The sequence below is a fragment of the Hippocampus comes genome, unplaced genomic scaffold (assembly GCF_001891065.2).
Source record: "Hippocampus comes isolate QL1 unplaced genomic scaffold, H_comes_QL1_v1.1 scaffold68, whole genome shotgun sequence".
Taxonomy (NCBI): domain Eukaryota; kingdom Metazoa; phylum Chordata; class Actinopteri; order Syngnathiformes; family Syngnathidae; genus Hippocampus; species Hippocampus comes.
In genome coordinates, this window is record NW_017805625.1 from 1,384,146 (window position 1) to 1,405,442 (window position 21,297).

A 21,297-nucleotide genomic window follows, 5' to 3' on the forward strand; every position below is an offset into this window, starting at 1 on the left:
GGAGCCATTTTACCAGACACCAAAGAAAAGGTCACAGGAGGATAAACCTCAAACGAAAGAGGACATTTTCAATGACCAAATTCTAAAGTCCGCTGACACGAAAAGGTTGACGCCGCTTACTGCACCCCAACACCCCACACAGAGCGCCCAGAGAACGGGGAAATAGTCACCCCTATTGGGGAAATGAGTCTTTTCTGCCGTAGCCTTGCTTGTAGCCTCTGCATGCCACTGTTTAATATGTATCATGGTGGGGGAAAAAAACAACAGAAACCACACAGACTTTAGAATAATTTATTAAGATTTAAAAATTCAAATTATCTGGGGGTCGGGGTAAGAAAAGAATTGCTGTAAAGCTTGGCGGGGCCATCCCTCATCTTTATGAACGTGTCAGCGCTACAAGCTCAATTCAAACCTTTGGCCCTTTTCCTGATATCAACACAGGACAGATCGTCAAAACACAAGGGGGTCAAAATCTCAACACAGAAAAATATATCTCTTTTTTTTCTGAAAATAAAATCTTAATGCCGCAAGATTATCCACACATCGTCTGCTTTTACCAATAATAGCACTATTTTCATTTGCAAGGTACAAAATAACTTATTGCTTTATTGTAAGTTCAAAAGTTACAGTGTCGGTGTCCAGCAGTAGTTTTGTGTCGTGTCCCAGATGGTCTGACAGCAATGACTGGCTGGATGAGGAAGTGGCTTCAAGTGTCTTGCTATGCTCAACGTGAATCAAGGCTGAACAAACAGGTCGCTTTTTTTTTTTTTGCACATGTTGAATTTGTTCCAGCGTTGGACTTTGCCCTCCAGCCAGCGTTTGTCTCCATCGAGACCCTTTATCAGAGCCCACTGGGACCAGACCCTGTTACATTTCATGTTCCCTGCCCAAACCCCCTCCACCAACGTTTACAATGGAGCAGCAACTGTATATCATCAACAATAACGTGGAGGGGCACAAAGCAGTGAATACAAAATAAGTGATGCGAGGGAAGCAGTGGAAAGCAGTGAAACCAAATGCAACAGGGAGATCATATCAGTACCAAATACAGGCAACTGGTCACAAGTCATTCCGTATCATCCTTTGATGTAAGCACACGAATACTCGCTCACACACTTTTGACGCGTTCACATGCACCTTCCGCAGTGAGAAGAGAACAGAACATGGTTGAGATGTTTTCTACATCTTGTTTCTCGGAGAATGTCCTTCATTTATTTCCACGGTGCTTCACCGTGAGAGCACATAGAAAGGAAACAAAAAAAAAAAAAAATGAAGAAGTGAGTGGATAAAAAAAAAAAAATCCAAAAAGTCAAGTCAACCCCCCACCCCCAATCTGACAAAGCCCTGATTTTTCCGGTTTTAAGTTTAAAATTACTCCATCGACATAGTCCATTAAGTAGTTTTCATGCAGAAGCAAGAAATCAGTATCACCAACATAAAAAAAAAAAAAAAAAGCTGCTGCTCGCAGAAAAGCATTAAAATGTGATGACTTTGAAAAAGAACATAAATGCCAGACAAACTCCCGGTATAAGTATTTGCCTTATTATGGACAGTGCCACACTGCGTCCATGCTGGAGAGGAATGGCCAATAATGTACACAAGAACTTTTCTCTTGCGTAATAAGTAGTGAGATGACCACGTATCGTTTCATATCGACGACTTCCAGTGAAATAGAAGCTCTCCAAACCAACCAATTTCATGCCAGCTGGTTCAGTAGTCCCTCACCCACACTTCCCCTTCATCCCAAAGTCTATGTACAATATCTTACAGGAAGACATAAAAACATTGCTTTCAAACCAATAACAGAATAAAATACCTCACAGATTATCATATTATGTCAATATTAATAACAATATTACAAAGGTTTGTTTTTAAAGACTATCAAAATATACATTTTTTTTCTCCGTGTTTCCATGAAGCTTAGAAAAATGACTTGTCGTTGATTTGTTCTTTGTATGTTAAAAAGGATTTTTTGAGGAAAACGCTTCGTGCCCGGTGTTTTATCAGGGACAGCTCTCAAGGATTTCATGATGAAAACATAACACAGTGAGATACAGTAAAAATTTGAAAAAAATAGTCCTCTGCGGTTTTCACCAGAGCCTTTTTTTTTTTGCAGTTTTCTCAGTTTCAAAAAAATATTGGTGGGGTCTCAAGATGATCCAGATGAGGACACGCTGGGATATTATGTTCATGTGAGATTAGTACAGCAAAAACAGAGTTCAGGTTTTTAAAAAGATATTCAGTCGGTGGGTTTAGCCACAGGACAGCCAGGCGGAGCTGCGGCCAGCCAATCGGGTTGTGCCGCCAAAGAGCACTCAGCATTCGATTGGCTCATCAGCAGAAGAGAAGCCTCCAAATCATCTATGACACGAGTCAACTCAGTGGTAGCCGTTAGTAAACGCAGTAGCAATCAGGGGACCCTGAGGACGCACAGAACAGATTGAATGCATACCTGCGGTGAGCGTCACAAATAAACACAGGGATTCGTGCGTGAAAAAAAAATCTTGGACAGTCATAAGAAAAAAAAAATCATAATATCAAAATAAACCTGGCATTTGAACAGTGTGGTGTCAACTTTTTATATTCAAGGGCGTGTAGGTAGAATTGGTGACATACCCCGAGACCATGGCCGAACCCTGTGCTGGGGGCGGGGCTAGCCGCGCTGATGTAGCTGCTTATTCCTGAGTCCTGATTCGCTGCGGCGTACAAGTCAGCCATTGGTCCGGGGCTGCTGGTACTCAGAAATCCAGCTGTGCGAGAAGGGGTGGCGCCTAGGCAGCAGAGAAGTTGGGTCAAGCTTGAACATTAGACTTGCTAGTGCAAAGGCAATTATGCGCTTGGCACATACACACCTCGAACGACTGCCGCCGCCGCCGCTGCCATTGGTCCGTATGCAGTAAAAGGAATAGCTAAAGGTGACAGAAACGTACGGATTTACTGAAAAATTTTTTGTCTCGGGAAGCTCAAACAGCTGCTGAAACATTGATCCATCGGCAGATTTAAAACCGAAACCAAATCAAGCTTCGGTTTCTTGAAACACAGCAAAGGAGGTTTCTAAGCCAAAGGTGCAAGTACAAGTCATGCTCACTAGGGGGAGTATAAAGACAGCCGCAGTCGTCTACTCGGCTGGTTCCTAACGTTTTTTTTGGAGCCCTGGAACCCTTGTATACATTTGCTCAACCCTGACGACCCGCGACATCCCACCCGGTCTGGGGGTTTGGAGCGCGGTTTGATTAAAAACAGCATTTTATGACCATTAAAACGCTCGGAGGGGGGGGCTCATAATTTGAAAAGAATGCAGATCATGTTGAGTCTGTATTAACAGCGTCATGGGGTAACTTTAACCATACAAGTGGGAACACGATCTCATTAAAATATAATGAATTGCAGATGTGAAACAGATGGAGTGAGAGAACTAAAAGTCCTTTCACCCTCTGTAGTTTCAGTAGCGATAGGTCTCAGTCACGTTCGAGGAAAATAATCTTATTTCTAATGTCATACGATGGTTTTTAAAATATAGTGTTTCCACTGACCACTTGCAGTTACACCAAAGGACCATTAGAGGTCCACAGACCCCCAGTTACGGAAAAAAAAACATGAGCCCAATCCTGAATACCCTTCATCACATTTAAAAGAAGTACAAAATGGGATCATAAGGATCTCTGATCAATATTGTTCATGACTGTTCTTACTCAGCATGAAGTCAAATTTGGGGATTTGACTTAATGGCTGTTAAATATAGTGGGTACCGACTGACCTGTCAGCTCAGGGGGATGGGAAGATGTCAGGAGGGGGGTCCTCTCTAAATGGAATTCTAGAAACAGAGAAGGGCAAGAGAGAGCGCTCTGTAAATACGGTCACCATCCACAAGCCGCACTACAGAGCCACAGCGGGACACAAACGTGAAGGCAAGCGCACAGAGCATCAAGGTTTTATGTGAAAACATCTATTGTGGGGCAAGGCAGGAAGGTGGGAACGGAGGAAAAGGAGGCGCTATTCAGCCAAAGGACACGAGGTTACATAAGTCATAAAATAAACAGAGCAAAAGATTTGAGCAGACACAAGAGAAACTGAAGATGTTGAGTTTGGAAGACATTCAAAAAAAAATTGCGCTGAATAGTGTTAAAAGTGTGACCGTAAGCGAGCAGAGACTCCACTGGAGGCGCGTTTGTATTAAACTAGAGCGTGTCTATCTTTGCGTACGTGTGCGTGCGCACATGGCCTCTGTTGTTCCAACACATTTTGTGATCTCAGTGCAGCTGATTCAACTACATGCCACAACCCGCATCCTTTGGCTTTTCTTCTCAGCGACTCGCCTGTGCAAAGTGGAAAAGGGTGTACACACACTCACCTGGAAACTGGTAGGCGTAACCTGGCGCAATTCCAGAGTAACTACGGCTGGTGTAGGTGGTGGTTTGGAAGCCTGGGTAGCCTGTCAGAGGAAAAAAAAAAAAGAGAAAAAAAAAATTCAACAACGATATGAGGATGTGCAATTGGGTTTTGTGAAGTTAATAGCAACTAAACATCTACTCATCTAATATGCAGTATCTTCTACATGACAATACTGCTGGTCCAAACACTCCTCTAACTGTCCACTAGAGGGAACCAAACACCTGCTAATCATTTTTAGTCGAGCGTCATGGTCTCTTCCAGGATGTGACCTCGATGTGCATTTTGTTTTTTCTTTTGTAGGTTAATGTGAGAAAGATCAAACAAACCGGAAGGAGAATTATGTTTTTCATTAATATTAGCTAAATGTATTTAAAAAGTGTTTTTAAAAAAATGAGTCTGATACTCGGACATAAGTACAACACACCCGTGCATCAATTTTCTGTAGCGCTTGTCCTCATTACGGTAACAAGTGCAAAACATTTTTAAGGTAATTCAAGTTGTGAGTCGTACCAAGCATGCCGATGCCCAGCATGAAGGCGTCCATCCCATAGGGCATCACTCTGGATCGACCTCTGGCTGAACTTGTTGGTGTCATCACCTCCTTTGGCTGTGCTTTCTTACACTCTACCTATAGCACACAGGGGGGATTGCATTTCGGTGATGCGAAAATAAAATGACAAGTGCAGCCGAGGTATGAAAATCTGCAGACATGAACGTAACGCTTACAAACACGCATTTTGACATGTAATTATTGTCACCCCCCCACCAAAAAGGGGCAGAATTAGCAATAAAGCAAAACTTATTGATAAATAATATTGCCTTTATAATTGTGCAGCTGTCCCTTAGGCTGTTGTTGTTGCAAATGTTTCGTTGTGTTGTGTCTCTGCTTGCCTACCATTTTATTGTTGATCTCGTGGAAATGAATCTCACACACTTTCTCGACCACATCTTCGTTCTCAAAAGTGACAAAACCAAAGCCTGGAGGACACAAAAACACTTTTGTAACACTCCTATTATCTGTTAAAATAGAGTGGCGAAAGTCGAGACCGCCTTACAGACACAAACACCTTTGAATGTGCATAAGCTTCACTACGATGGAAAAATCAGCGTTAAATATCTCAGGTCTGATGATCAGATTGAATACATTTGTCCAGAAAACGGGTCCCGATCTTGGTTGCAAGGAAGATCGAGACTATTATAGGCTGATGACATGCGGACAGGAATAGACCGGACAGGAGTGACGGCCGTCCATTAAATCTCTCCTCACCCTTCATCTCAGCAGGGAGGTAGCAACATGAAACCATCGTGACATTGCTCGCCTGTCAATCAGCTGTTGTTGATTCGCTGGTTGTTCCCTACCTGAATTAACCTCGACCGGCCACACCCCTTTTTTTCTCCCCACTGGCTCATCTATTACCTCCTGGCTTCTTTCCTCTCCTTCCCCCTTATTCCTCACTCATCTCATTAAGTTCCATCCTCTCCTGGAACCAATCTGACCCTTTATTGCGACCCTCAGCAGGCGCGGCACTTCGGCCTCGCTGGGAGAGGACAGAGATAAATGAAGCAGGGAGGAGTAGAGGGTGGAAAAGGCGCATGAATATGAAGATTTTTTTTTTCCTGCCTTTTTTTTTTCCTCCTATTCTCCCACGAGGACTCTTCATAAGGTCCCGCACACCAATTACTTTAATTTGCGTACGTGTGGGTGTGTGATACTCCATACGCACCTCTGTGTCTGTTGGTTGTTTTGTCGAACATAAGCATGGCATCGTCGACCTGTGAGAACAAAGCAAAGGATGGGCTTTGACGTCAACACACACACGCACACACACACACACACACACACACACACACACACACACACACACACACACATCATCACACAGCATGGGGTGCCATTGTCCCTCTTTAGCATTGGAGCAAGAGAGGGGAAAACAGATGGAGAGGGTGAAGGGACAGGGAGGGGTGACAGGTGACAAAGGAGAAAAGACAGAATGAGGTCCAAAAAAAGTGATGACCGCGGTGTGCGTGCGGTAACTTGAAATCCACATTTTTAATGTGACAATCACCAAGGACCGCGAGATATCACAAGATACGTCAGGAAATTCTTCCCTCTTTTGTCTTCCTAATTCTGCACTTGCCGCTCGGCTTTCTCCACAAAGTTTACAATTGCCTTGGAGACGGAAAGAATTTCAATTAGAAGAACTCGGCTCCCCCCAACCTCATTTCAATTTTGGGTGGGGGAGAAAATGAGGAACTGTAATGCCGAATAACGTGGGGGATCAAAAGAGGAGAAAGTTTTGACTGAACATTGAAAATTTGCTGACAAACACTTTGCATCTGAAAAAGAGTGAACAAGGGGCTTTGTCAACATGCACTGCTTTTCTTCGTCTCCCTCGACTTTCCTATTCACACTCATTCCACAGCCCTATTCATATTCCTCCTCCTCCCCTTTTTCACCACCAAATCCCCAACCCACCACCACCCTGCCTGCCTGCCTGCCCTTTACTGGCAGCAAAAGTTTTGAAGCTTCTGACTGTGTCGAAGGCCACTCGTGTAGTCTGATCTTAAGGGCAGGTGACAAACGGGTCTAACTAAAATTGAATCGGTTGCTTGGTTTTTTTTGGCATGCTCGGCTTATTTATATTTTCTGTGGTTTTTTTTTTTGTCGGTCAGTGTCAACAGGAATCATTTTGCCGACAATGTCATCTTGTAGGTGAAAATGCAAAGACGCAGGTCGACCGTGTCGTACTCACATGGCGACACAGGTGGGGAATGACGACATGCCTATTTTCATGACGCCGCGGCAGCACTGAAACTCAAACCGGTGTAACGTGAGCGGCAGAGACCTCGGGATGACCAGGACGTCTGCTTTCTAACCGTTAATTCACATGATGAACACCCTGTGCACGTCTGTGCGTTTGTTGAAAAAGTTTGCAAGCTAGATGTGCCGAGGATGGAAATGGAAGAGGACCAAGGTTGCTTCAGCAGTCTCCATGACCCTTTTTGACTCCCATCTATCTCAATATATAGCACCCCTGCACGAACCCACGCAGCCCCCGCCCCTCCTCCCGCAGTCCTTCAATGAGTTTATTCTGTCCTCCCCGTTTCTCCACTCGTCCGTACTCAATGACACAGCAGAGATCCCAGGGAACAGGACAGTAAGTAGACAGCTGCAAGCCAACATGTTAGCATAAGACTAGAGTTACATGAGCAGTTTGAGAGCCTGTTAGCATCAGAAGTATTTATGCTAGGTTAGCATGAGCTGCTGGTTTTCAAGCGGAGGCCAAATTATTCACAGCACACACAAAGCCTGAGATGGAAGCAAAAAACAACAACAACAAAAAAAAAAAAAGATATGATGATAATGTAAAGACAACAAAACATTGAATTGCCACAGAAGACAATGGTGGACTATTTTGTTCAAAGAACTTGTCACGTGTATGAGCTTATGCTGCGGTCGCACACTCGCCCCTTGCCCTTGCCAAACCCGATTTCCGATGTCCACTACCTCGGGTGCTGTAAGACAATCTGATTGGACAGTTGCGGGAGGACTGAGATTGGCTTAGCAGCAGCTCAATCTCGAACTACTCAGCATTATTGTCGAGAAGATCGACACGTGACCGAATGAGAGACACCTAAGTATTCCGTTTTTTTTTTTTTTTTAGGTGCAGCTTTTTATGAGAAGAACAAGCGTTCAACATAGTAGATTGTGAAGGGTGGCGTTCACATTTCGCCCCCCGCCTGCTCTCGATCCTCACATCTCCCTCTTTCATCCTTGCACGCTCTCTCCGGACAGCTCTCTAAACAGGCCAGCAGACAAAGTGTTCAGTCAAGCCTCATAATTGCTGGCTCATATGGGTGAGTGGAGTCCCAACTTTTCCCGTCTGCCCTGTCCATTCTGCTTTTTTTTTTCTTTTATCTCTGCACTCTGTTCTCCATCGACAACTAATGTGCATCCAGATTTGTTTCCCTTTGCAGTGGCTATGGTTCTACTCAAGTATTTTAGTATGTAGTCATTCGGCCTGTGAAGTGCTTTATAGTTCAGAAAGGAATGATGAAAAGACTGAAACAGGGGCTTTCCTTTGGACCATAACAGACGTGAAATGTTCATGGTTGAATTACTTGTGAAGTCCAGACAGTGGATTCAGATTCACGTACGGTAAATCTCAATACAAATATGGCTACTACAGTCATACAGGCTAGAAAATATGAACCTACAATATCTCATAACATATTCTCCGTACGGACATTGCAAATAAACTCACACATCTGACATATGATAATGAACAGCCATTTCCCTCCACTCTGACGAAGCAGAGGAGTATAGATGTGCTTTCAGAAGTGCGCTTAAGGAAACAAACTTCAGTATGCATCAAAGAGTTGCACAAAACGCAGCGCATTCGGTGTTTTCTTTTCGAGGCGGTGCCACAGTATGAAAATAAACAGGACACTGAGTCCTACTCCATCCCAACCTGCACCTTGTAACCAGGCTCGGATAATAAACAAGAAATACCTCCTGCTCAGCAGGAATGCACTGTGAGATTGGCGCTACGCATGATACAGCTTCAGTCTCATGTGTCCAAGCAGTCCAAATATTCCCTTATTCTGTGGAGTCAGCGCTGTCTTTTGATATGAGAGTGTGTAACCACCGGGGTAAAGTGATTCGTCTCAGAGCTGCAAACATTTTTTGGGAACATCTAAGAAACCATGACACACGACACTAGCACCTGTAAAATTGAGTTTAGCACGTGTCACACATGTAATCCTGATTGACAGCAACCTACAACACGATTAATGGTGTGTTTTCAGGACAACAATGTAAGTTTTAAAAAATTAAAATGAATAACAACAGCAAAACCGACTGAAAACACTGTAATGTGTATGCCGGGCCAGCAGGGGGCAACGTGAGTTTGTAAAGAAACTCTTACGAGCATGCGTACTGCCTGCTTGTCCTTTCAGGTTATCCAACGCTGTCTTTTGACTGTACTGTTTACATAGCAACAACCAAGTAAAAACGAGAATTTCTTGTCAAGGTTTCAGTGTGGCCAAAATGAACCCAGACAACTCATGAAAAGGACCAAAACTGCTGTCATATGCATGCTCGGGCAAGACTTTGTGATGTCACTTTGGAAAGAATAGCCTAACCACATGCGTATACACCAGCTGCCTATCTCAAAACAGATTCCCTGAAAACACTTTATGTACAAATTTAAGCAATGCAAGTACTGCTGCAGGATAGCTACGTAAATAGTTTGACACGTGTTTAAATCAGCAATTAATTGAAATAAACATGAAGAAGACAGTGCGGTATGGTGACATTATTTTTAATGACAAGCGGCGCACTGCAAATTCCTTTCCCCATCATAATCCATCTTTTTTTTTTCGAAATGAGGCTTTTTGTTTTCTTTTGAACTGTAACATGAAAGTGAAACCGTTGTACGATTATCTGCATTCTCCAATGAATGCAGACTTATTTGAGAACGGTGCTGTTCAGGTTGGATATTTTAGCATCCTTTACAAACGTGTGCCCTACGGATCTCAACAGAACTGCTTGGTGATAAAAAGGCTTTAGACGACTTCACTTGAATCAAATCAGTGCCTTAAATATGCTTAGAGCCCTGACTCATAGGCCAAGCGAGACAAACAACATATTAGGCCTTTAGCACAAAGCCATGTCCAATTTTAGATGATTTAAGCAGACTTTTTGACAACAAAACCCCATAACATTTACTGGATCACTGACTGCGAGTTCTGCTCTCTTTTTGTCTACACAAATGTATGCAAGCTCACCTCTGCGCAAAGCCAAAACGGTGCCACTGTCACACACGCCTCTTTCCATTCATGCAAATACACACTTAGCAACCCCAAAGAAAAAAAAAAAAAAAAAAGAAAGACAACATTGGATTACTGTGGGACTATGGACAAAAGCAGGTCACCACAGCAACAAGCTATGGAACTTGATCAGTGTGTGTATGTGTGTGTGTGTGTGTGTGCGTGTGTGTGATGGAGAAGGGCATCTGTGGTGCTGATTTTTGGGGTAAAATGTGATGCGTTTGGTGTATGTAGGATGTGTGTGGGGAAGGAGGCTTGGGGGGGTGGGGTTAAAGGAGCAGCTGTTGCATTTGGTGAATTATTAGAGAAAAGCCTGAAGTCCTTAAAAGAGTCTCAGCCCCACACCCTCATCCAAGCTACAGTCGGCTAAAAAGTAAAAAGTAACCCCTTATTGCATGCAGGCTGGATACTTTGGTGCATTTCTGGCCCATCAGATGGCTGGCCCCCCCTCCCCGCCATTCAAACTTAACATTTCTTCCTCAATATACCAACATTCCTCCTTTTCTCTGCCCTTCAACCCTTCCGAGTTCCCCCTCCCTCTCGCTCAATAGGGGGTTGCTTCTTCCCTTTCAGTCCCCCGCCATCTCCCTCACCCGCCTCTCCCCGCTCCCTCCTCCCTTTTCCTCCCTCTCCTTAGCCACGCATCTGTCTCCGCAGCGTGTGTTTGTCTTGCACCAAATTTCATTCAAAGAAGCAGTGCCGCTAAGTGAGATGATTAAAAATTGCACAAGATCAGACCCAGAATTCATTTTATCTAACCACCTTTCATTCAGCTTTCCTCTACACGTTGACCTCCGAGACAAGTTTCTCCTACGGGAGACCAAATAAAAGTCCAATTCAAATTCTTATTTCTCCCCACAATTCTCACTGATAATTTGGCAGATGCCTCGAGATGGACCGAGTAAAGGCGGCAAAAAAATTCAATGTCAATTTTTTTGGCAGAGAAAAGGTCAAACATATGAACAGCATCAACAGGAGGCATGCTATTTATCGCGGCGGTGCAGTTTCCAAATTGAAAGAGTTCTTCCTAGTTTACCTTTCCAAATTGATCAAAGTATTGCTTCACGTCTTCAATGGTGGTGTTGACCGAGAGTCCTCCGACAAAGATCTTCTTTGTTCGCGTGACCAACTAGAAGCACAGAAAAGGGAGCAGACCATTGTTTTAATGACTGATTATGCAACTTCTTTTGTGGTTGTTGTTGTTTTATTCACTGATCTAATTTCAAGTTCTGAGAGCTTGACTTAACGTTCAGGCTAAATGAGCTAAATATTAAGTGTGTGCGAGTGCACAGGTGCATACATGCTATGTGTGTGTCCATTCATATAATTGTACAAAAAAATGGCAGTGTGTCTGCGTGCGTGTGGAGGGTGGCGGTGGAGGGGCGGAGGGTGGTCAGGGGTGGGGGAGGCGGGGTCAGGGTGACAGGGTCACAGTGTCAGGCCGGTCAAGTGGATTGCCGCCTCTCCTCCATCATGTGACCGACGCTAATCCTAACCAACCACAGAGCTGAGCGATTATGGCTGACACATGACATCACTTGGCGTTGCATGTGCACTCACCTTCGGCTGAGCACGGCGAGGAAAAGCCACTTTTGGGTCGATCTGTGCGGGAGACATGAGAGGAGACGGGTTTTATTTAGTCATACACACATCACAGCAAAGTCTTTTCTCAGATTCTGAGTTTCGGATTCAGAGTCCAGCTTTGCAGTTTTAACTTATTAGTAAACTGTGAAGGCGATGGCTCTACTGAAGCAGCAGACTAATGTATTGAATGCTTTTGAGTCGGTGACATTCTTGGCACTGTCGTTATTTGAGGAATCATTTCGTCATTTGAGAAAAATGTGACACTCGTAGCCATAAGTGACCTTATTCCTTACCACTCCTTGACATTGATTCGCTGTTAGTGTAAATAGACGGTGCGTTCAAATTGTGAATTTAGGTCGGGCGATGGGCCTTGAAAAGTAAATCACCACAAAGACGAGCGAGGAAGCACAGACTCATTTTGAATGTAAGAGATCGTGTTGGTGTTTTATTGACAAAAACGATCCGCTGACATGATTTGACTCATAGTAATAATTTCTAAAATTGTAATTTAACTATTTGGGATTTGGAAAGTGTCGCGGCAGCAGTTCAACTAGAGAAAAGATCAATGTTCACTCGTTTCAGTTTTCATATTCAGAAGCCCTGACAATATTGGGGAAATGTAATCTTTGACACCATTCGAGAAGGATCCGGCCAACTTCTAGCATTATCTTGAGCTTTTTAATCGATTACACATTTAGGGGACTCAATATCCCTGTATGGAGAAAGCATACAAATAATTGGGACATGGTATTTCTATAACTTAGCATAGCTTGTTAGTTTTTTTGTTTTTTGCGCCATTTCCAGGTAGAGGTTACTCAGTTAAGGAAACCAAAAATGCATTTTCACGAAAATATTGCTGTGGAATGAGTGATGTGCGGTTATGAAATGCTAAAATAAGAGGACATTCAATCCAGGGATTTTTTTGTGTGTGTAAATGCGTTTTTTTGAGGACCCTTAAAAAATTTAAAATAAAATTTACGTTTCTACAAGCCTTGCAGACAAAAATGAATTCATCCTCCAAGACTGCTCATTTCTCCAAGAAACATGCTGTAGTTAAGTCACTGAGCGTATATGAAGGGCAACACATCCAGAAATAGAATATATGCTAATGCTCAAGAATGTATAGTAGGCCCTTGTTGATGCAAGCACCCCAAACATCCAAACACACGGGTGTGGTGAACAAGATACACATTTGGACATGGACACATTGGCTTAAACGCTTTGTATTATTCCTAGTAGTGTATTAATAAACAAATTCATCTGGACAAGAGTATGGCAATCGGAAAACGAACACGCGTGTAAGATTCCGATTTCCAGAAGGATTCTTTTCACTGACAAATCCAGACAACCTCCATTTAGGATTAACAAGATTTGATGTATCCATATTTCGCCCCCGCTGGAATGTCTGAGCAGTGGTCAAGGTTAGAGATAAATTTAGAAGCAAATGAGTTTTGAATGAGCCGGCCTGTAATAATGCTAAATATGCAAAGCCTGGCCTGGCATTTCAAATTTGCGTGGAATCTTGTGTTATTCCCACCCAAGCCAACAAGAGCTGTTTTTTTTTTTTTTTTAGGTCACAGAACCTTGTAGTGTATTAAGGTCTTAGGCTTCCATCTTTGTTCTAATAATTGGATGTGTGAAGAGAAACCCCTTGTGTCTCACACAGGCGTTGAATTTATATTGGCAACCAAAAAGGAGCCTATCAAAGAGCCAAACAGCACGCACTCGAAAAGTGAGCAATGCGCACGATACGAGGGCGAGCGCGCTTTTCTTCAATATTCACACACTGTATTCATCACTCTCCTGTGATCATTCCCGGCTTCTGATGCCAACTCTTCAGACCAAAATATCCTTGGAGGACCTTTAAGTGTCTTTGCGGCCACTTGGAGAGCACAAGGCTGGGTAACTACCAGGCGGCAGCGGTGCCCTTGGGAGGGATTGCCGGGCGACTTTGCAGCTTCAAGTAAGACAAAAGACAAGAAGCCTCGTGTCACCTCCAGCTGGTCCGAGCCTCGAGACGGCGTACGCCGAGGTGACAAGGACACGCACTTTTGGCAACAGGAAGTGACCACATGACATTCCTTCCAGGATTTGAATCTCATATTTGACATGGGATTACCAGCTTGAAGATCGCAGGTGCCAATCGAACCCCTCATCATGCGGAAGATGCTCTCACCGATACGTTCTCCTCGATATGAATGCTTGGACAAAAAATGACCCAAATTCAATACCTAACTACTTGGAGCAAAGGTCACGCGGACCTCTGAGGTGTAACACGATAACAGAATAAGTAAGTTGTTTTTATGTGAGTGGAAGACACCAGGTCCCAATTGGAGTAGAGACACATCATCCTGCGATGTTTTTTTTTCGATGGCACTGGCACTGTCGTTGTTTGTGTAACTATCCCAGGAAATATTAGGCGATGTTTTTTTGTTTTTTTTTCGATGGCAGTGGCGCTGTCGTTGTTTGTGTAACTATCCCAGGAAATATTACATTTCTTTGTGTCCTTTCGTAATGTAATAATAAAGTGCAGATCTATGAAATTAATATCAGGAGTTTCTGTTCGGGATGGGCCTTTGACAAAATTTATCCTAAATAAAACGAATGATAAATTTGATTCCTTGTTATTTTTAACGGGATGGGAACATCTCTGAATGTCTCAATGTACTCATGTTTTCATGCCAGTGTTGTATCGAGCAGAATAGTAAATATCATTTAAATGATACGGAGATCTTGGAGTAAAAACAGCCTAATACAGTACAGACGGTTATGACTAGGTTAGGCCTAATGCATCTTATTGTAGCGCTACTATGGCTACTGCAGTCATGCCATGCTGTTAAAAAATAAATAAATAAATAAATCATTCCACTTCAGCGAGAAAACAGAATGCATCTAACATGTAATTTCTACAACTGGCGGTACTCAGAGGAAGGCTCTGACAATCGAAAACTAAAGCATCTATTAAGACTGCCGCATTAGCCTTGAGGAAGACAGACAGGCCACAAAAGCAAAAGTAAAATGGCTTAGCCAGGTCACTGTTTGCAACACTCAGAAATAGCTCTTCACATCTTGAACAGAGAGGCTTGACATTTGAGAAGCGTTTCGACCATGTAACAGTCAACTGGCGAAAATGTGGCTAATCACGCACACTGTGGGGAAGAAAGCAATTCTTCTTCAAAAGAGTTATAACTGAGTGTTCTCGTAATGCTCTGACTAACACCCTGCTTCATAACACCCAACCCGCGCTCCGGCTACGCGGCAAAGAGACGGCAATGTGATTTCTTTTATTTCTTCTTTTTTAGTAGCTTAGCTTTTAGGACTAATCTACAACCAATAGTCACCTCACGTGGCCCAGCGTGTTCACCATTGCAACGGACTGAAAAACAAAAACACTTTTTTTAAAAATAGAACCTCAATCTAACACATAAAATAATTGCTGACCCCCCCTACCCCCCCAAAAAAAAATCAACTTCCATCCGGTACCGTAATAGGTAAAATAAAGAGGGGGGGGCGGGAGAGGTGGGGTCAAGAAAAAATGCACGGGGAGAAAGAGAAAGCATTCATTTGGAAAAGAGAGTCGGCTCATGAGAAAGTGGGCCTGTCCAGTGTAGCGGTGCAGCGGGGCCGTCCCAGCAGGCAGCCCCTCTGATTTCATTAATTAACAGGACAAAGACTACAAAACAGATGGGCCCGTAGAGGAACTAGGGCTCCCGTGCTACCCCCACAGGCCCGCATACTGGATACACAAGCATCCGGATAATGTAGCGCCAACATAAGCACTAACGTACATCGCCCGTGCTTTGACTGGCTCATTACTGCACCTCCACAAGTAGCGTGTGAGCACACTTGCTGAGACCTTCTTGGAACAAAAACGGCAAACAAACAGAAGGTACCCCCCCCCTTTATCGTGGCATTATCACATTCAGTCACAACAACAAAACAGCTACGGGGCAAAATGAGACATAAGTATAGAAAGGGATTTGGTTCGGACCCGTCAGGGTCAGTCGGCAGAGCTCAAGTAATTAGCGACGCTTACTAATGAGGACCCCCGCCCCAAAACAACCGAACCAAACCCCTATGGCCCTGAAAGCCAAGTAGATTTTTTTTTTTTTGGTGTGCCAGGCCGGGCAATCGGGCATGCGTGCTTATGGTGGCGTGCACATGTAGCGCCTGGATCCACCTTCGGAGCCCGTCCAGGCTTTATCCAAACATCTGAGGCCGCGCATGGACCTCGGAAGCCCAATCCAGTTTGTTTCCTTCAATCCGATTAGTTGCTTTTCAGATCTATACTAATTACAGCAATCCTCCCGCCCTCCTCTTCGCCTCCACCTTCTCCATCCCCCTTTGTACGAGTCTTGACCACGTCAGCATTAACCGCTAATCTCCAGTAGAGCTCGCTCGGGCCAACGGCCAGCTTCTGCTAACCAGGTGTTCGAACAGTAGAAAAGTGCACTGCCATTCGGTGCACAGCAGCTGGTTCGAGCATATGCAGTTTCAGTGTGACTGCAGATGAAAGCCTCCGTGCCATACGGCCAGTAGCAAAAAAATAAAAAATAAAATCAACAAGACTGCACCGTGAGTTGATTTAAAGGTCCAAAAAGTCATATTACGGATGTTACGTTTTGGTCAGTGGATTTACTGTATGCGGTTTCGGGTGAAAAATGACTTGCCGGAAATAAATTTGTATGGTTTGTGGACAGGTGGAGTACAGATCCTGGGTCTTTTTTTAAATGTTATTTTTGGAAATGTTTCGGTACCATTCTCATTTCAGACTCATTTAATGACTCATGCTCCGTGTCCCATACATTTTGCATCTTCAATCAAAGTATTTGATTTTATGAGTCAAATTGGTGAGCATGGAGTACCGACATCGGGTCAACTGTATCATCCATTACAGTCTCGAAAAATACATTTTTTTTTTATTCCAATCAGCCGAAACGATCCCTTTTTATCATCCACAAATACTGTTTCGGACGACTATTAGTAATAACACAATGGAATCTAAAATAATTTTGTCTAAAACCAGGTTAAAACAAAGGAGGAGGAGAACCCCCCCCCCCCCCCCCCATCACTGATCTCACTCGTTCTTTCTCCCCTAACTGCTTCCAGTGAAGCATTTCTCCCGAGAAAACAAATACCAGTTGTGCCCTTCTCCTGTGTCCAGAAAACAGCACACCGCTGCCCTAAGGCCGTTTTCTGCTCTGGCAGGAAATCTAACCAGCAACAACCTCGCTCTAAAAACAATACATGACCTCGTATTTGTTGTCATTTGACAGTACGGTTCCAACAGCGTCATCAGAATTAAAGCTTCTGCCCATCTTCTAATGGAAAGCGGGATGTTAACGAAGGGTAAATGTTTAATGCCGCACGTAATGTCTCCGCGCTTTTACGGACCTTGCACCTGTGGATGTAGTTTACTTCCAAAGGCAGGAGCATTCTGTTGATATCTCCTATCTTTGTCATATGTTGTACCTTAAAAGCGCTTTTTCTCACACAGCAAAGGTTTTGGCTTCATTTGGAGACGGCCTAGCTTCAGATAATTTTTTTACCCGTTCCACTCAGGAATGTTTGTCTTTCATGTAATCCACATCCAACCGCAGACGGCTGTCTGGACTTTTAAGCGGCACACTGTGCATATAAAATGCAAATATTGAGAATTAAAAATGGATCTTTTATCAAGTGCCTTCGATATGACGTCTCATTCTTAAGGTGTTATATTACGGTAATCGCGAAGTTGTAACGCTGGTTTTAACTGACTCTCTTTCAATGTCCTTTGCAAATTTGAGGTGTTCACAAAACACCACGAAACAAAAACGCAAATTATACATTTGAATGAAAACAAAACTGGAGGTTACCTGCTTTTTTCCAAGTGTGCTTTTGGATTAAACCCATTTAAGGCTATGTGTGTCCCAAACCAACTGTATAGCCTTTTGGGTCTATTTCAGTTTCCAAGAGTTTCCAACACCTAACGATAGCGAAGGTCTGCAAAACTGCACATTTATAAGCTTCCTCCTCCAAGCGAGCGTTCACATCACACAAATCCACACGTGGATAAGCTTTCAAAATATGAGTTTGACATTTCAAATGAACACTTGATAGTTGTCCGGAAATTGTTTCCACACTAAAAATACAAACTATTGTGAGGACAACACAGTTTTTTGTCAGAGGAACTCCCAGCAGAGATATGCCACTTTCCGATTAAACTCAATTCACATACGAGCAAACTAACAAGATGCGTAACTGTCATGTGTCTATCCGTACCACACACGCGCGCATAAAGTTGTTCTTAAATGAATGCAAAATAGCTGAGAAGTTGTTATGGCGACATAAATCCCAACAGGCTGTGTACTTACAGCACTGTCTCCAGCGGCTGGCGTCACCCCCGGCAACAGGCTTGCTCCAACAACTAACCAACGCTACCTTTCTCCACCCTTGGGCCCATGCTGTGCCTCTCATTTTCACTCTCAAATCATCCTATTGTTATGTGTGTACGTGTGGTTAGGAAATGGCACAAGCTAACAACACCCAATCTACATGACCAAGACTGCAACATTCACACCTTCATAGAGATTTAAACGGAGTGTGTCACAGCATCACACATGTAGGTTGTGTGTGTGACACATTTCCGAACACTGTTGAGTGCCCACATGTTACATGTGTAGGAGGGGGAAATTACATGAACAGCGTCAGTAATTAAAACTGAACTAGCAGGCAGTCATGAGCGTCACTCCTGGCCTTCACAACAGTCACTCAACAACTCATTTCTTTTCTTCACATGCCCCTTCCCCTCATTGAGGACCACAAGAAAACATTTGCTACCAAAGAAAAAAACTCTGCGTAAACACCGTGAAGGTTTTGCGGGGGGCTCCGACCCCATTCAGGTCCCCCAGGTAACCATGGCAATGAAGACCAAGAAAGAACGCTTTCATGTTGGCGCCGTGAACCAGGATTTGGAGGGGGAAATGAGCAGAGAGAAGGGATGGAGGGGTAGGGGGTGGGGGTTGCTGCTCCAAAACGTACTCCTCAACTTTACAAGCCATACGGTGGGTGGCTAGATGCACTGAGGGGGAAAACACGCAACACACATTTGGAAAAGTTACAACAGTGAGTGGCACCATAAAAAAAAAAGAGGTGGGACTCACAGTTTTGGAGTCCAGCTCGTGTCTGTTTTGAGCCAGCACCTTTTCCACGCCGGCCTGGTCTGCGTATGTGACAAACCCGAACCCCCTGGGAGTGATCAGAAAGAACATAACTCAAACTTCAATCTACCCCATGTCCAAAAAGAGAGCATGCCAGTGTCCCATGCAGTGATTGGACAATGGGGTGCACACGCCCTCCTTCTTACCTCGACCTTTTGGTGATAGGATCTCGCATCACCATGCACTCCTTCACCTCTCCGAATTTGCAGAAGTAGTCCTTCAAGCCCTCTGTAACAAAGCAATCATTTTGCTTGTGAGATGACAGGATGAGCAATTTATACATGCGACCATTAAGCATATGACGGGTCTATAAGGACCCACACAACCAACGCTCCACTTGATGGTAATTGTTGTTTGGACACCATTGCAGTCAGTATGATAATAAGATGTAAGGGGGTGGGGCGGTGTGTGTGTGCGTGTGTGTGTGTGTGTGTGTGTGTGTGTGTGTGTGTGTGTGTGTGTGTGTGTGGGGGGGGGGGGGGCGAGGGGGGGGAACAAACGGGTGCCCAATCTGTAATTTGCTAAGGGTGCACGGAGCGCTGCAGTAAGCAAAACAACACGCCAGCGTGGCCATCAATAGGTAAACTTGTGAAGGCATCATCGATAGTAGCCTATTGGACGTTGTGTTTTACTTCGAAAAGGACACGCGAGTCGCTCAGTGAGTCTCTGTATGTGTTTTCAGCGTTAATCTCCTCGCGTCTCGGCAAGACTAAATCCGAAGAGATGATCCTCATTGAACAGAAAGGCAATGCGTTGAACTATTTACAGTTGAGTTGCAACTCGGTGGAATATGCGAGCGTAAACACGAATACATTCGACCGCTGTGTGTGCGTGTGTGTAAAGTAGCGTGCGGGACATCTCTCACCTTGTGTCGTCTGCCAACTCAGACCTCCGATGAACATTTTGCTGAATGGGAGAAACACAAGCAGAAAGTCACATAGGGAAACGTACGCGTTCTAGAAAAGCACAACACGGTAGCGATAAGAGGAGTGAAAAGTGGGGTCGGTGCGTGCGATATAGCATCAGCAAAGTAAGACGAAAGCATCGGCCATGTTGCGAAGTCACCAATGGGCCGGTGGGGCCGTTACAATCCCCAAGAGGACGAGAAGGCTGACTAAAAAGGGAGCGATTTTTCCCGTTGATGGTGCAGAAGTTGGAGCAAAATGTGGCCTCCGGAAGGAAGATGGATGTGGAAATTAAAAAAAAAAAAAAGAGAGCGTCTTCTCCGCTGAGTGGATCCATCCCACACACACAGAAACACGCACACACGGCGTGCTTGTCTTTTGTCTCGGCTCCACTCCCTCACTCAACTCAACTTAAAAGTCCAAGGTGAACTCGAACCGGGACGGGTAGGCCGGGCGAAAGCGGAGGCTTTTTACCAGGGGTCGTGGGGGGAGTTGTCCGTGACGGACGACAGGCTGCTCGGGCTCCCTTCCGTGTCCATGCCGCTCTGCGCTGTTGTATTCCCGCACTGAGAGGAGGCGAGGAGAGCCAGTGAAGCTCCGCCGCTTGCTGCTCCAGACTCAGGGGCGGGCATAAGCTAGGGGAGGGGAGGGGAGGGGGAAGGTGAGGTACACACACACACACGCACACACGAGTAGGGGGGGGAAGCCCCGCCCCCCGCCCGGCCTGTCTTTATTCACGGCGCCATTGGTGCCGCTCTCACCAGTGTTTCCCTGCGCTCACGTCATTGGCCCATCACAACGTGACGGCCCATGAAGGCGCTTTTGAATATTTCCCCTCTATCTATACACCCCTTGCCTCTCTTTCTCCCTCTCTGTGCATCATTAGCATGAAGAGGGCATCATTCCCTGCATTATGCGAGAATAATCAAGGGGCTATGACGTGGAACAACAGACTGGAGTGGACTATATTTAATACAGTTTTAGTTTTGTTTTGATGCATTACTGTATTGAGGGAAAGTCATGTTTTCCTTGTATTTCAAGGTCAAGTGTATGATGGACTCGGGCTTCTCTCGTGTGGAGTTTACTCCCAAAGACAACATGACTCTAAAGGAAAACATCTCCTTGGGACATGAAGTCTGCCTTTATATGTCTAGAGGAGTGAAAAGGGTCCTTCTTTTTACATTTGGCAGCAGATACTGTCCTTTTTTCCATGCTGTTTGGTGGACATTTTCAGTAGTTTCTTGCAGAGCATAACATTCACCTTTATTTAAAAATCAGGCACACTCATGAGCAGCACGGCAGTCTGGTGCTTCGCGGCTCTGCCTCACACGGCTTGTGTTTGAATCTTGTCTCCAGTGTTCCTGTATGTTGTGCAATTAGCATTT

At 44.4% G+C, this 21,297-nt stretch overlaps 1 protein-coding gene across 1 annotated transcript; it reads right to left on the reverse strand.

The window, feature by feature from the left end:
* Window positions 1-277: 277 nt before the first annotated feature.
* Window positions 278-20,542, reverse strand: LOC109522530 (RNA-binding protein Musashi homolog 1-like). The gene is made up of 14 exons (XM_019881181.1): window positions 20,387-20,542; window positions 19,873-19,913; window positions 19,154-19,235; window positions 18,951-19,035; window positions 11,785-11,826; window positions 11,261-11,353; window positions 6,117-6,165; window positions 5,288-5,370; window positions 4,903-5,020; window positions 4,352-4,432; window positions 3,758-3,814; window positions 2,853-2,909; window positions 2,617-2,771; window positions 278-2,420 (listed from the first exon to the last, which is right to left on the reverse strand). The coding sequence occupies exons 1-14, from the start codon at window positions 20,449-20,451 to the stop codon at window positions 2,379-2,381; spliced, it is 1,050 nt and encodes a 349-aa protein (XP_019736740.1). The 5' UTR covers window positions 20,452-20,542; the 3' UTR covers window positions 278-2,378.
* Between the last annotated feature and the right edge of the window lie 755 nt (window positions 20,543-21,297).

Bases quoted from the DNA above. Each gene is read 5' to 3' on its own strand.
- LOC109522530 (XM_019881181.1), bottom strand. From the start codon at position 20,451: ATGGACACGGAAGGGAGCCCGAGCAGCCTGTCGTCCGTCACGGACAAC. The intron at 19,036-19,153 runs GTAAGAAGGAGG...GATCACTCCCAG, and splicing joins CCTATCACCAAAAGGTCGAG to GGGGTTCGGGTTTGTCACAT. The intron at 5,371-6,116 runs GTGCGTATGGAG...TGTGTCCTCCAG, and splicing joins AACAACCAACAGACACAGAG to GCTTTGGTTTTGTCACTTTT.